Here is a 15688-nt window from a genome sequence, read left to right as displayed (position 1 = left end):
CTGTGGACAGGTACACCACAGTTATACATGTGTATATATATATATATATATTTATATCTCATCTCATTAGCTGCACCGCTTATCCTCAGTAGGGTTGCGGGGGTGCTGGAGCCCATCCCAGCAATCATCGGGCAGTGGGCAGGGGACAGCCTGAACTGGTTGCCAGCCAATCGCAGGGCACACAGGGACAGACAATTCGCTCGCTCATTGACACCTAGGGACAATTTGGACCGGCCAATCCACCTGAAATGCATGTCTTTGGAATGTGGGAGGAAACCGGAGTGCCCGGAGGAAACCCACGCAAGCATGGGAAAAACATACAAACTCCGCACAGGAAGTCTGGTAGCTGGATTTGAACCCACACAGGAGGTTCCCAAGACCTTAGAACTGTGCCGCACAAATGGTGACAGCAAAAAATAACAATAACACCATTCAACAATAACAATATGAATAGTCAAGTATTGGATAATGATAATAACAACTTAAAAAATAGTCATGAATATAGTTATAATAATAATATCAAATTATTATTATTATTAGCTCTACAGTTATTCAGTGACTCAACATTGTCCCTAGTAACGAAAGAGTGATGGTTGTTGGTTATCTGTGAACCCTGCGACTAGCTGGTAACCAGTTCAGAGTGTCTCCTGCCCACTGACTGAAGATAGTTGGGATGGGCTCCAGCAGCCCCGCGACCCTAGTGAGGATAGGCGGTGCAAATAATGGATTGGATGGATTCCAATCAATATTTTTCTGAATGAATTATGTTCTTTTTCATCACTTGGAGGCATTCAATGATACACACTTTCCCGTGTGTTGATAAAACATGCTTCAGATAGGTCTCGGGTGCGCCCATCAAAAACGTTTTATCACATTTTTTGTACTTTTAACTAGAAAAAAAAATTCTGACTTGTTGCCCATCACCAAAATAATTTATAGACCGTTTGATATGCCGGTAACAAATGTGTAGTAAATTTGCATTTTAATTAGGGAATTATCGACTAAAAATACCTTTTACTATTTTAATTTTTAAAAAACGTATATGTGAACCAAATACGTTATCTATAATAGATTTTCCAAAGCATTCTAAAACATATTTTAGTCAGGCATGACGTAAGCCAGTTTCAAGGGCCTTAAGCCGCCGAGGTCAGCCGTGTCTCCTCCAAAGCCGCAAACGGCCTAAACCAATACCGGCCGGCATTTTCAAGACATTTCCGACTATTAAGGTGATTCCACGGCCTAAAAAATACATAAAGAAAAGGTGAGTTATTTTCTTGTTAGTATAGTTGTTTCACTCTGTTGTGACAAGTTTGTAAAAACAAATCTCGAGCACCCTATTTGCTAGCGAGTGTACGCTCTCGCTACCCCTTCCATATTTCTTCAATCAAAACCAGTTCTTTAAACGTTTTACATCAAGTACAATATCAACGAATGCTTAATGATTAAAGTTGACGCGTATTCATTTGTACGGTATTATGGCCTTCAAAACCCCTTTTTTGAGTCGTAAAATGAATCGTACTGCATTTGATATTGGACACAGTTTTTACATTAACAGTTATAAACGGTATCACACCTATGAAATTGTTAATACTGAATCGTTAATACGGTTTAATAAATATTGGAGCTAATAAGACAGCCTATGAAAATGTAATCTTTACATGGAGAGTGTATATTTGAACACTAGATGTTGCTGTATGTTAAGGCGTGTCAAACTTGCTCAGGGGTTTCCTGGTAGAAAAAAAAAATATTGTCACGCGGGCCGGTGTTATACCGAGAAATGCATCCCTGCCGATATTTGCATCCCCTAGCTACTATAACCACTTTTACCTTGTTTTATCTCACTTTTATATCACTTTTCGGGAATGTAATGGCGAACATATGACAAAATCCACTTCGTCTTGCATTTGTTGGGAATGTAATACAACTTAAACCATTCCGTCTTTGTATTTGTTGTAAATGTAATGAACGGTAATGCACACCGTATATAAATCACTTTTGAGAACTGTTATGCACTCTACCATAAAGCTTATTATTTTGAAATAAGCTTTATGGTAGAGTGCATAACAGTTTTAATACGAGCGATTTGAGTAGAAAAATGCAAAATAAACATGTTACCTGCTCAAAAGTAGAGAGAGAGTGAACAAAGAAAACTGGGAGAGATAGAGAAGAGGAGGTTATCTTGAGAGGGACAGCAATAAGACATAAATCGATACTTGGAGGAGGATATACAGTTCCAGTTGTATTGTGAGTGGCGCATGGCTTTGGTGAGATCAAGTGGACCCATTTAAAACTACAGCTCATTTTTCTCTAGCAGGCCAGATCAAACCTTTGGCGGGCCTGATCCGGCCCATGGGCCGCATGTTTGACACCACTGCTGTATGATGTAGTGCAGGGGTCAGCAACTGTAAATGTTGAAAAAGCCATATCAGACTAAGAAAACATAAAATGCCTGGAGTCCCTCCCTGAAATAAAAGCCTTCTATAATTAATTTTGAGATCACACTATAAAATAAATTCAAACAAAAAAGTTGGCCCTCTAGCCTATCCGAGGCTCCGAATAACTTCAGCCAATAGCGATATATTTTACTGATGATTGACACATCTTTTTCGGCCAATTGCAGGGTTTGTTTTGGCCCTCTAGCCTATCCGAGGCTCCGAATAACTTCAACCAATAGCGATCGATTTAACTGATTGACACATCTTTTTCGGCCAATTGCATGGTTTGTTTTGGCCCTCTAGCCTATCCGAGGCTTCGAATAACTTCAGCCAATAACGATTGATTTAACTGATGATTGACACATCTTTTTCGGCCAATTGCAGGGTTTGTTTCGGCCCTCTAGCCTATCCGAGGCTTCGAATGACTTTAGCCAATAGCGATCGATTCAAATGAATGATGATTGACACATTGGTTAGCCAATGAAACGCCGGTATATAAATCCCAGCATACACCGCGGACTACTCCACGTTCGGGGGGGAAATCGACTCGGCGGCTGTTGCGTAAATTGCGAGACCTTGCGATTTAATATTGAGCCATATATAAGGCGCACTGTATTATAAGGCGCATGGTCAGCTTTTGAAAAAAATTAAGACTTTTAGGTGCGCCTTATAGTGCGGAAAATACGGTAATTGTATTTTCACACCCATACGGCGGACCATGTCATAAGGTGCACTCTCCGGAGCTGGTTCTATTTCTCTATTAATCAAATCATACAGCGTACCGAGTCATTGGGCCGCAGTACCATCTTACAACCACACAGACAAGCATACAAGCAAGCATTTAAAACAAAAACAAAAAAGTAGCGGGAGCAAAACTGAGTATGGTTGTGGTTTACTTAAGTATTGATAAAAACAAAATAAAACAAGGGTAAACACTTTTCGGAGTTTGTTTTTAAGCTTCCTCCAATTTGCAAACCTTCAATTCATTAATCTCAAATTCTCGCGCGGCAGCTCTGTTTCCATGTTCTTCCGCGTGGTGCATAAATCAACATTAGACGGTGGGTAAAAACACGAAAAGCATTCAATAGAGGGAAAGTAAGCTTTTGGATTTAATTCATATTCGAGGGGGACAACTCTGTTTAGGTGTGGTCCATTGCTTGTCTTGTTTTTAATGGGAGACACTGTAACATCTACTAGTAAAAAACATATATATTCAAATAATAAGCAACTATTGATGCATACTATGCATTTTTACAAATCCTGGTTGGTTGAGAAATTTGCTATTTTACATGTCGAAAACCTTACCTAGAAGGAGCTGGAATAGTTGTCGGCCATCTTGCTGCCACAGGTAGCAAAACAATTCAAAATGGCTGGCCAGAAAAAATAGACAAAGGTTGCAGCTTGGACAGTTTGAGTCTCCGTAGTTTGTATTCTTCCTTGTGTTTTTTAGCACTCATTTTCGGTTGTACGACCAGATACAGCAACATTTAGTTTGTCAAGAAGTACAAAAATATGTGACTTAAACAAGTTTGGCCCAAAACATTTTCTTATTAATAATATTTTTATTATTCAAATATGTTTTATTTATTTTATTTTTACCCCATCAGCATCAACTTAAATTTCAGTTTGCGTTCAACAAATCAACCTAAAATAGGACGTTCTGAAATACTTTCTGCTTTAATTTTGTTTCATTCCAGACAGAGTGTAATTGAAACTTTTATTTTCAATAAAGTCTTATATTTTGTGGACAAAAATGAATAAAATATCAATGAAACTTCAAAATGGGATCCATATGTTCTCATGTTGATTTGTATCTGTGCAGGCACGATGACAGTCCCTCCAGCCTATGCAGACTTAGGAAAGTCAGCAAAAGACATTTTCAACAAGGGATATGGTAATTCTCGTTTTTAATGATTGTTTATTTTTAAAAACTAATTTTAATCAACACCATTTCCATCTTGCATACAGGTTTTGGACTGGTTAAGCTTGATGTCAAGACTAAGTCATCAAATGGAGTGGTTAGTAGAGAATTCTAGTTGGAAAACAATAGTATAGTTCCTAGGTTTGTGTGTGTGCATGACATGTATGTGCTAGTATGTAGTTTAAAAAACAATTTAATAATAATAATAATAATAATTTCCTTTGTATTGTCATTCTTTGTAACAATGTACACAGAACGAAATGTCGATACACCTATTTAGATTAAATAATTTTGTTCGGTTTAAATAATTATTGTATAACCATTGCTACCATATACTATGAATCTTCTGTAGTTTTTTTTTTTTTTAGCAAATTACAATTTGCGTGTTTTGTATGAAAACTAAAAAAGTGAAAAAAAAAAAATCAGGAAATCCTCATGCTGGTTTTGACGATGTAAATTTTTATTCATTCAGCCAAAATCATCCCTCTTCCTACCAAGCCCTCACAAACATGAAAATTCGCGTTTGCTTTGTACTCGTTCCCCACTCGTTCAAATGAAGTTCAGTGGTCGGGCTCAGTCTGGGTGGGGTTGTAAAGCCAGCAGGCCCGGGTCGGGTCGAGCTGGATTTTTTTTTAAGCCTGGTCTTGCATCTAATGGATGCTATGAGAAAATTTTGTGCTTAAAGGGACAGTGTGTAATATTAAGCCTCCTTAAGTGATACAAAAAAAAACTTTCATTCAGTACAAAAAAAAGCTTCGATTTGAATACTAGGCTAAAAATACATCAACTATCATACCAATTTTACCTTTTTTTCACGACCATAGGGCGCACGGTGTTAAAAGGCACAGTCTCTGAAACTGGTTCTATTTCTGTATTTAACACATACATAGGGCGCACTGCACAACAGGCCCTCTGCTGTGACTGCCTTACAAGAGAACAGACAAGTGTGCGTATTTAAAAATACAGCGAGTTGTGATTTAAGTATTGACTACAAAGTAAAACACGTGGACAAAAACTTAATTGAGTTTGTTTTTTAGCTTTCTCCACTTGCGTAGAAATCAACACACCATGGCGAATGAAGACACTGAAAAGCTTTTAATGTAAGGAAAGTGAGTTTTTGGATTTGATTAATATTTTAAAGGACAACTCTGTTCAGCCTCCAGTAGCACAATCAATTTTAAATTGCTAGATTTGCTAGAGCGTTAGCATCCAAGAGTACTCCCACAAACATTGGATTCATTGCATGTGACGTCATGAAACCTTCTATACAAGCAGGATGCATGCGCGTTCACACAGGAGACTCATAGAAGTCACAGGGATATAATAGTTGCATTTATGTGGAATTGTGAACCATCTCATTAAAACATAGGATTTCACCCGAAAATCAGAATTGAGCATTAAGCTCTGCAGTGTGAACCTAGCCTTTATATACAAGCCAACATCTCACCTTTTAGCAGTGATGCTCACATTTCACCGTTGAGAACTTATTGTTTATCCTATCTTTTTTTTCATTGATTACTTTTTTTTTTTGAACTTCAAAAGGAGTGAACCAGCAATAATTTATTTAGCGCCGCCTCACATGACACACACTGCGCGCTGCATCATAGGGCGCAGCACACAATTTGTAGAAAATCTTACTTTTATGCGCGCCTGATGCTCCTGAAAATACGGTAATTTTTATCTAAAAAAAAATCATAGGTAGAGATTTTTTTTTTTTTACATAAAGGAATCCCTATGTAAAAGTCGCCACTATGTTTGTCCGGCATCCTGCTGCTTCTCTTGGCACTGGTTTTCCTTTCCATCTAGTGGTCAAATATTACAAACTGGGGCTTTAATAATGGGTGTCTAATAGATTATGTTGCTTCAATTCTAAAAAAGGAAAATAAATACTACAAAAATACTTTTACTGAAATTCTACTACAGTAATATTTCGAAAGTAATACAACAAAATACGACTACACAAGAATTGTACTACAGCAATACTACCGCAGTTATTCTACAAAATACTACTACTATAATATTGCAAAAAATACAACTACAGTAATGCTACGGAAATACTACAATATTTTCTCAAAATTAACTACGTATCAAATTCATTGCTGGAGACAGGGACCCAATATATTTTGTTTAAATTCTGAGCGCTTCAAAACCAATTATATGTACGTTATTTATTTAAAAAATTAAAACAAGTTGATGTCTGCATGTATATTTATTCATAAATGAAAACATGTGATGGGTCTCTAGGATCGGCCTCTTGGCTAATTTTTTAACTTTGACTCCAAAATTCAGCCGCCCCCCCCCGCTCTAAGAACTACTTTCGACTTAAAAATGGCACACTTCACACTTAAATGCCGCTACGGAATAAATGATTAAGATCAGAAAATTCTTTATCAAGTCCAAAAAAAATGATTTTCAATGTTTGGTATCTCTGCAGAGGTCACTGGGTCCTCTAATATGGGTCAAAGAAAATAAGATTAGAAAATACAGAACTAGAATATTATAGGTCTACATTACAGACGGATGCCTTGCTGCTGCTTAGATATGCAGTATGTACGATTTGTGGAAATATGTTCAGTTGCTACAAGATATTATACTAAAGGAATAATGGGGACTAGTAAATATTTATTGACCGATGTACGTTTTTAAGGACCGATATCCATTATTTGTGTTGGAGTGGGTCGATAACTGATATTTGAAGCAGATGCTCATTTGCTGTAAAAGCTTAACAATGGCGTAAGAATTTTTCAATATCGCAGATCGAAACAAATAATATTTTTCATGAATTCAAATAAAACTTTAATAGCTTTCTGAAACCTTTTGAAGTAAATGAATGGATTTTTAACACAACTAACATTGTTAATCTTTCTCTTCAACCAAAAACTAACAGTGCAGGAAATAAAATTAGGCTTAGCAGCAACTTGTATATCCTTCAGTTGCTCCCTGAATTTTCCACAATGATAAAAAATAAAAATGTCAATACAACCAATATGACATACATTAACTTAAGACAAAAAGTGCATCGAAATTATAACGGAGCTTGCGAATTAAAGTGTGGGCACTCCTGTTTTAGATCAAGATTGACTGACTAAAGTTATGGTATCAGCTTATCACTCAGCCTTCTAATTCAACATGCTTTTCATAGTCTCTCTGAACCGCACACCCACACGCTTGATAATAGCTAATTTAACTACAATTTTTATGCTATCTCTTAATCACACACATGCTTTACTGTCCCATTTAATAAATAGATAATTATTGGTGACGATAATCGGCCCGCCAGATATCAGTCGACCTCTACTATTCGTTCTTTTGGGTGAGTCTGTAGAGCGGGGAATTTCAAGTCAAGTCACATTTATTTATATAGCCCTTAATCACAAAAATGTCTCAAAGGACTGCACAGGATTACAATGACACAATTACCTGATCTTAAACCAACATGCGGGCAAGGAATAACTCAAAACCTCAGCGTGGAAAAAGAGAAACCTTGAGAGGGGGATTACCACTTGTGAGGTCCCTTTTCAGGATGACCAGGGTGAATTACATTTAGCATTACAATACACAAACCTAATAAACACTAGGTAACATGTTGAAGATTTGTCCGGAAAGTGTATGACAGCAACGACGCCCCTCAAACGCTGGTCCGCTGACTAATCTCAAATCGTCCTTCTCCTTTGTATCACCACCAGGCAGGCAGGCAGAAAAAGACAGGACAATACAGAATATGAGATGGGCATCAATCATAAGCTTTGGAATAGAAGTGTGTCTTAAGCCTTGATTTGAAAACTTCCATCGAGGTTGCAGATCTTATCTCCGGAGGTAGACCATTCCATAGCACCGGGGCATGGATGGAGAACGCTCTCAAGCTTTCAAACTTCTTGGCTCTCGGAGTCACAAGTAGACCGGCATTTTCCGAGCGCAGACTCCGTGCAGGGACATAGGGGGAAATCAAATCGGAGAGATAAGAGGGTGCAAGCCCATGCAAACATTTATATGTTAATAAGATAACCTTAAAGTCACATCTTAAGTGGCCTGGGAGCCAGTGCAAGTTGGCCAATACAGAAGTAATATGCTCAAACTTTTTGGTCTTAGTCAAAGGTCTAGCTGCCGCATTCTGAACCAGCTGCAAACTTTTAATGCTAGACTTCGGGAGACCAGAAAGCAATACATTACAGTAATCAAGCCGAGAAGTAATAAACGCATGAATTAAAACCTCTGCATTTGATTGGGACAGCATCGAGCAAATCTTCGCAATATTATGGAGGTGGTAGAAAGCTATTCTAGTAATATTTTTCACAGGTGACTGAAACGACAGACTAGGATCAAATATAACACTCTAGATTTTTGACCGAGTCACTATGGGTGATATTACATTTGCCTAGGTTCGGGGCAGTGTTTGAAAACAATTGTGCATTGTTTTTAGGAGTTTAAAACCTCCGGCTCGTCCAATGTGGATACCAGCAAGGTGACGGGGACCCTTGAGACTAAGTACAAGTTACCTGAATACGGACTGACCTTCACTGAGAAGTGGACTACTGAAAACACGCTTGGCACAGAAGTCTGCATCGAGGATAAGGTACAAATCGAATACGTCCTCTAAAATAAGGAAATTGCTCCATCGACTTCATAACCATCATTTCTCCTGTAGATCACTAACGGTCTGAAACTTAATTTCGAGACTACCTTTTCACCAAACAGTGGGTATGTACAGTTTTTGCCTATTGTTGAAAACTGCTTCTATATTTTTGTTTGTTGTGAAATTTTATATTTAGTGATGGATTGTTTGCCTTAAACTGGGAAAGACAACCTGAAATATGTGAAAACCACATGGGTGGGCAAATATTTAGAGTCACTGGCGTCATAGGGTTAAAAGAATTTCAGCAGAGGCCAGCCCAGGAGGAAAAAATAGATTTACTGATTGATTTTTTTTTTTCTTTGTTGAGTGCTCATACATGTGCTTGAAATCCTTGAAAATGCTTGAATTTTAATGTTGTGCTTTCAAAGATTGAAAAGTGCTTGAAATTTGGGTGATGGGCTTGTAAATTCTTGAAATTGTTGCCATGTTACCATTAGTTTGTGAGGCATTGTCCTATGAAGCGTCATCTCCCCCTACGGGGTCGCGCCCAAGAGGACGGGTGCGTACTACACCTAAACAGGGCTCTTTGAAATATGTTGGGGCAAAAATGAAATCTCAATTATAGACATTTATTTAAGGTAGCGTTTCCCAGTGGTAAATTTTATTAAATAATTTACTGCAACTGAAAACGTAAGCCAGATATTCGTGTAACTTTTACCAAACACCTATATAGGGAGAGAAAGCTTTGTCTCGTAAACAAATATATTTGCGATTTACTCAAGATATAAAAATCATCCTGATTAATGCACACCCGAAATAAAATTTGTATATGTAAATTGCAGGTATATTTCTTCTGCAACATAAATGATTCACAAAGGATATTTTATTTTGTTCGTACAGCAAAATTTGGAAAAGTGGCTTTGAAAGTCCCTAAAAAGGGCTAGAATTTGGCCATTAAAAAGGTGTATCAACCCTGCATACTGATGATCTTGAATCCACTGCACTGGGAAAAGAAATAATGTAGACGTAACCATTTTTTCTCATTTACATTTATGAAGAAATATTCATGCAAATATCTGTTTGTACATTATATACTTGATAGACTAATTTCACAAACTCATTTTGAAACACTTAATTAAAGCAAAACTAATATAATAGGTCCTTTTAAAGCACTAAATTTAATCTCGTCTCATCTCATCAGCTGCACTGCTTATCCTCAGTAGGGTCGCAGGGGTGCTGGATTCCATCCCAGCAATCATTGGGCAGTGGGCAGGGCACACCCTGAACTGGTTGCCAGCCAATCGCAGGGCACACAGGGACTGACAACTCGCTCGCTCATTCACACCTAGGGACAATTTGGACTGGCCAATCCACCTGAATTGCATGTCTTTGGAATGTGGGAGGAAACCGGAGTGCCCGGAGGAAACCCACGCAAGCACGGGGAGAACATACAAACTCCGCACAGTAAGTCCGGTAGCTAGATTAGAACCCACACAGGAGGTTCCCAAGACCTTAGAACTGTGCTGCACACGCGCTAACCACTGCAATGCCGTGCTGCCCCGCTAAATTTAATAATAAATAAAATTACTCAAACTACAAGAGAACTAGCTCAGAAGTTGTTGTTTTTTTTTTTTTAATTTGATGAGTATCTTGATAAAATACACCACAAAAATTGTAGCTAGATATTTGAATGTTTTGGTTTGAGCACAATACACAATAGTTTTTTTTAATCAGCAGTGTGTGTGTTGATTTCAAGGAAAGTGTCCACCCTCAATCCACACAAAAAAACTAAACATGAAACAAGGCAAAGAGCCGCAATATATAGAAAATACGATGAGGCCAAGAGCCGCTTTCTTATTGGCCAGGAGCTGCATGCGCCACCCCTGCTCTATGGGTTCATCCTGGTTTCCTGCCTGGTCGCTGTCCATGGCGCCCTACGGTGGGGATTCGTGGGTACTGCTGACCCCTATTTGCTATTGAATTTAAAAAAAAAAATAAAAAAAAAAATCCAACGAACGTAGCAGACAGCCAAGATTCATGCCATTTGATATCACACTATGCTGTGACCGTACACCGCTTCTGTGTTCCTTTCTGCATCTCGGCGAAAAGTGTTTATCACTCTCGCGTCGTCTCTCTCAGTTGGCATGATTTTAATCAGTGCGCCAAAAACATTGACTAATTAAAAATCGAACCTGTTTGTCCCCACTTTCTCTCGCTCGTTCTGACTCTCCTCACTCTCTCTCTCTCTCTCTGACTCCACTTTAACGAAGGCGCACCCACCCAAAAACAACCATGGACTAATTTAAAATGCTTACCTTCAAAATCAAACTGTTTTCAATTATCTCGGTCGGTAAATAAGCAATTTTGCTCTAATGAAGGCCTCCCAGAAAAAAAACTACCGTATTTTCCGCACTATAAGGCGCACCCCCCAAAAATAGTTTTTTGGTCCTATTTTTGACATACATAAGACGCACCGGATTATAAGGCGCTACAATGGGAACGTCGGCAAAACAGTCAGATAGTTCAGTCCAACTTATTACCCCCTTAACATTCCCAAAGCTTGCAAAGACGCAATGCCGTCAACCACGTGCTATACGCATTCATCTTTTTCGGCCAATTGCAGGCTTTGTTTTGCCGTTTAAGCCAATGCCAGCCTGTAAATGATAAAAAGGATCTGCCCCTTGACCTCCGAATAACTTTAGCCAATAGTGATCGATTCAACTGATGATTGACACGTCTTTTTTGGCCAATTGCAGGCTTTGTTTTGCCGTTCAAGCCAATGCCAGCCTGTAAATGATAAAAAGGATCCTCCCCTTGACCTCCGAATAACTTTAGCCAATAGTGATCCATTCAAATGATGATTGACACATTGGTTAGCCAATGAAACGCCGGTAAATAAATCCCAGCATACATCGCGGACTACTTGGAGTTCGGGGGAAAATCTAGTCGGCGGCTGCAAGTTAGTTGCAAGACTTTGCAAATTAATATTGACCCATAAATAAGGCGCACTGTATTATAAGGCGCATGGTCAGCTTTTGAAAAAAATAAAGGCTTTTAGGTGCGCCTTATAGTGCGGAAAATACGCCTTATAGTGCGGAAAATACGGCTGATTTCCACTTTTCACAGGGGTTCTGGTCGTGTGTAGAACATGTCACTACAACTATTTAATTTGTCTCACCAAAGTAAGTTTTTACTATGTGTTATTTTTCTTCTGAAATCCAAGGTCTTTTGTTTGTTGATTTTAATGATTTCTGTGAAGTTTGTGGTTTAATAGCCATTAAAAATAAGGAGAGAAGACATCAATGGGTTTTGAACTTGCAAGGAGGAACGGGGAAAGAAGACTTAACTATGTTATGACGCCCTCTTCTTAGTCTTGTCTTTTTATTAAACCTTCAAGGTTAAAAAAAACAAATCAACCCCAACATCGACAATGATGTAAAAGTCAGAACAACAGTGCGCAATCATAGTCTAAAGAAGGAACTGGCATCTATGAAATCTCCTTTGCATTTGTTCAATATTAAAAACGGAATAAACTAAGCAGTTTCTATTTCCTAAAGGAAAAAGAGTGGCAAGATCAAGACTGCCTACAAGCGAGAATATCTTCATGCCGGTGTGGACGTGGACCTGGATTTTGCCGGCCCCACTCTCCATGGCGCAGCCGTAGCCGGGTACGAAGGTTGGCTAGCCGGCTACCAGATGAGCTTCGACACTGCAAAGTCTAGGATGCTACAAAGTAACTTTGCCATCGGCTACAAGACGGGAGATTTCCAGCTGCACACCAACATGTATGTAACTTATAAAATTAAGATTTCAATGTTTCCCCATTGAACTTTGTGAGACCTTGGTGGGTGGACAGTCTATAGAGGTATTTATGATGAATATATGCCCCTGTAAATTATTGAATGGTTAATCAATCTCTCAAAAAAGAGTCAGAAATGACACTAGCCACCTCCCACTAGGGGGATACGGCTGTGGTATATGTATATATATATATATATATATATATATATATATATATATATATATATATATAAATACACTAGTTATTAAAGGCAATTATACAGGATACAAGTCACACCCACAAAACATGGTAAACGAGACAGCAGTTAAATGCAAAAAATTTTTGCCTGTCATCTAATTAGACTAAAAATAACTTGTGTTTTTTATTTTTAAATGCCAATCTGTACTATTTCAAGGTCCCGTATCGGCAAGGAAACAGACTAAAAACTTTAAATTTAATTTAATACCCATATCGGGTATTTTGTACATTACAGTGTTAAATATCAAAACTGCTGCTTTTGTAATTGCTGCCATGACTGGATGCCAGTTTGAGTTTCGATGGTGTACAGGAGGTTGGGCGATTCTGGGAACATTGATACTGGTTTGATCATAGTAACTACATGGTAGTATAAGTAAATGATACTTTTTCTTTGAAATTTCATGATCATTGAATTAAAAAAAATTCACGAATGTACAGGGGTAGTACAGTCAGTGCTTTCGCAGTAGTGTGCTCAAATGACCGTTGTACAGCACCTGGTATTCCAGACAGTCTCCCATCCAAATGCTAACCAGGCCCGTCCCTGCTTAGCTTCCTGAGATCCGGAATTCTCAGGGCGATATGGCTGTTAACAGGTCAGGTTACAAATACGGCACAAAGATTTTAGGAACTAATTGTTTCTTTTTTTTTTTTTATTAACTATTTAACAAACTGCAAACTTTTAACAGTATACAAAACTAATTGAAATTAGTATTAATAGAAAGATTACTATTGCAACTGTTTCAGAACAAAAAAACTAGAGCCAAACCCAAAAAGCAGCTGTTATCAAAATACAAATACTGCATAAATTGGCTTTCATCGTTCATATTTTAAAGTCAGTAATGCATATAAAATGTCAACTGTTTTTTATTGGCTCTGTTGCCAAAGTGACAACGGATTTACAGGCTTTGCAGCTTGTTGCTCTCTACAGGATGCATTGTTTTTATGTGTTAATTTTTGCTGTAGCAGACCACTTTACACAAATTACAGCTGGCATCCTTTGCTTGAGTTTAAACAAAGTCAGTATCGCGCTGCACTTCCTGTTTGCTTCTGGTAGGGGTGGACACATAGTTTTCGCCCTTACTTCTTTGCTCATAAGGTTATGAGACTATGGCGGGACCATTTTAAACCCTGACCCGAGTCTTTCTATGAATGGGAAACAGTCATGAAAAGGAAAGAGGCCCGGAAATGTTTCGATGATTGTTGATGGACCAAATGAGACTTATCTTGACATTACAGAAACAACGGTTGTGAATTTGGAGGTTCTATCTATCAGAAAGTGAACGAGCAGCTGGAAACGGCTGTCGATCTGGCATGGGCGGCAGGCAGCAAAGGAACCCGCTTCGGAATTGCCGCCAAATACCAAATTGACTCCAGTGCCTCTGTATCGGTGAGCTTCTTACCACTCTTTGCGTTCCCTGAAGATTTTTATCTTTTAGTTATATTTTGAGCTAGTTTAAATTACCGTAAATTCCGGACTACAGAGCGCAACCTGATTAAAAGCCACATGTGCAAATTCAACCCCATAACGCCACCGAGCCAGTCTAAGATCGCCACTTTACATCACACACAAGGCACGCCACACTATTTGAAGAAAATCCGAGACTTGCTCGTGTAAATTTGGTAGTCTGGAATTTACAGTAATGTTTTAAAATAAACTTTTTTTGATCAATAATATCTGTCCAGGCCAAGGTGAACAACACCAGTTTGATCGGCATTGGATACAGCCAGACACTCAGGCCTGGTGAGAAGTTGCATTTAATTTTTTGAACACAATTCAGTTTCTGAAGTTCTCAATAAAAACAAATGTGCTTGTAGGTATGAAATTGGTCCTCTCTGCTCTGGTGGATGGCAAAAACATCAACGCCGGTGGTCACAAACTTGGCCTCGGGTTAGAGTTGGAGGCATGAGGATTTCTTCAGAGAACATATTTTAACCATTAAAGATATTGAGGGGAGCTAGGATGACCCTATTCCTGAGCACACTTTCTAGTCTCCTCTCATTTGCTATAACATACAGCAGCTCCTGTCATAAACTACCATCCTGAAAAAAAATATTTTTTCATCTAGTATAAAAACAAAACAAACCTGTTTTTCATCATTGTGATGGATGGCGCCTCAAAAGGGTTTGCCGTCATTCACAGTGCTTAAAAGTCTATTCAATTCGATTCTCTTCTGACAATCCAAGCAGGTGGGATTTAGAATGTACACATAAGCTAGTTTTTGCACACAAGACTACTAGCTTTATCAATTAAAGCTCTTCTTTTGTTGTACCTTGTGTCAGTGTTATTGTTCTTCATAACATGGAAACACATGCAAAGAAAATTTTATTTCAATTCAAGATTGTCTTCAGAATTTCAAATGTATACTCGAAAAATGATATTGGACAACACAGGTGGGTAGAGTAGCCAAAAATTGTACTCAAGTAAAAGTATTGTTACTTCAGAATAGTATGACTCAAGTAGAATTAAAAAGTAATCAAATCATTACTTCAGTTAAAGTAAAGAGGTACTTGGTGAAAAAAAAAACTACTAAGTACTTAGTAACTAGCAACCTCTTATTTATTGATTTAAAAAAAAAAAAAGTCAAAGTCCATCTAATGACAATAAATTACAAGTCGGTGCACGCACTTTGTTAGAGTGAACCCCCTGTGGATTAAAAAAAAAAAGTGAGGCTAGAGTTATATTCACTGCGCATTACAGTACAGTAAAAATAAAAAAGCTT

At 38.2% G+C, this 15688-nt stretch overlaps 1 protein-coding gene across 1 annotated transcript; it reads left to right on the top strand.

Annotated features, from left to right (window-relative positions):
• The first annotated feature begins 1118 nt into the window (after positions 1-1118).
• On the top strand, positions 1119-15237 carry LOC148346891 (non-selective voltage-gated ion channel VDAC2-like). The gene is made up of 9 exons (XM_088324100.1): positions 1119-1261; positions 4258-4329; positions 4404-4453; positions 8777-8929; positions 9002-9054; positions 12487-12714; positions 14205-14355; positions 14652-14709; positions 14784-15237. Exons 2-9 carry the CDS (start codon positions 4263-4265, stop codon positions 14873-14875), a joined length of 852 nt encoding a protein of 283 aa, XP_088180226.1. The 5' UTR covers positions 1119-1261; positions 4258-4262; the 3' UTR covers positions 14876-15237.
• Positions 15238-15688: the final 451 nt, after the last annotated feature.

Source organism: Urocampus carinirostris, chromosome 19, assembly GCF_059441175.1.
Source record: "Urocampus carinirostris isolate Australia breed hairy pipefish chromosome 19, RoL_Ucar_1.0, whole genome shotgun sequence".
Classification (NCBI taxonomy): Eukaryota; Metazoa; Chordata; class Actinopteri; order Syngnathiformes; family Syngnathidae; genus Urocampus; species Urocampus carinirostris.
This window is presented reverse-complemented; position numbering and strand designations above follow the sequence as displayed.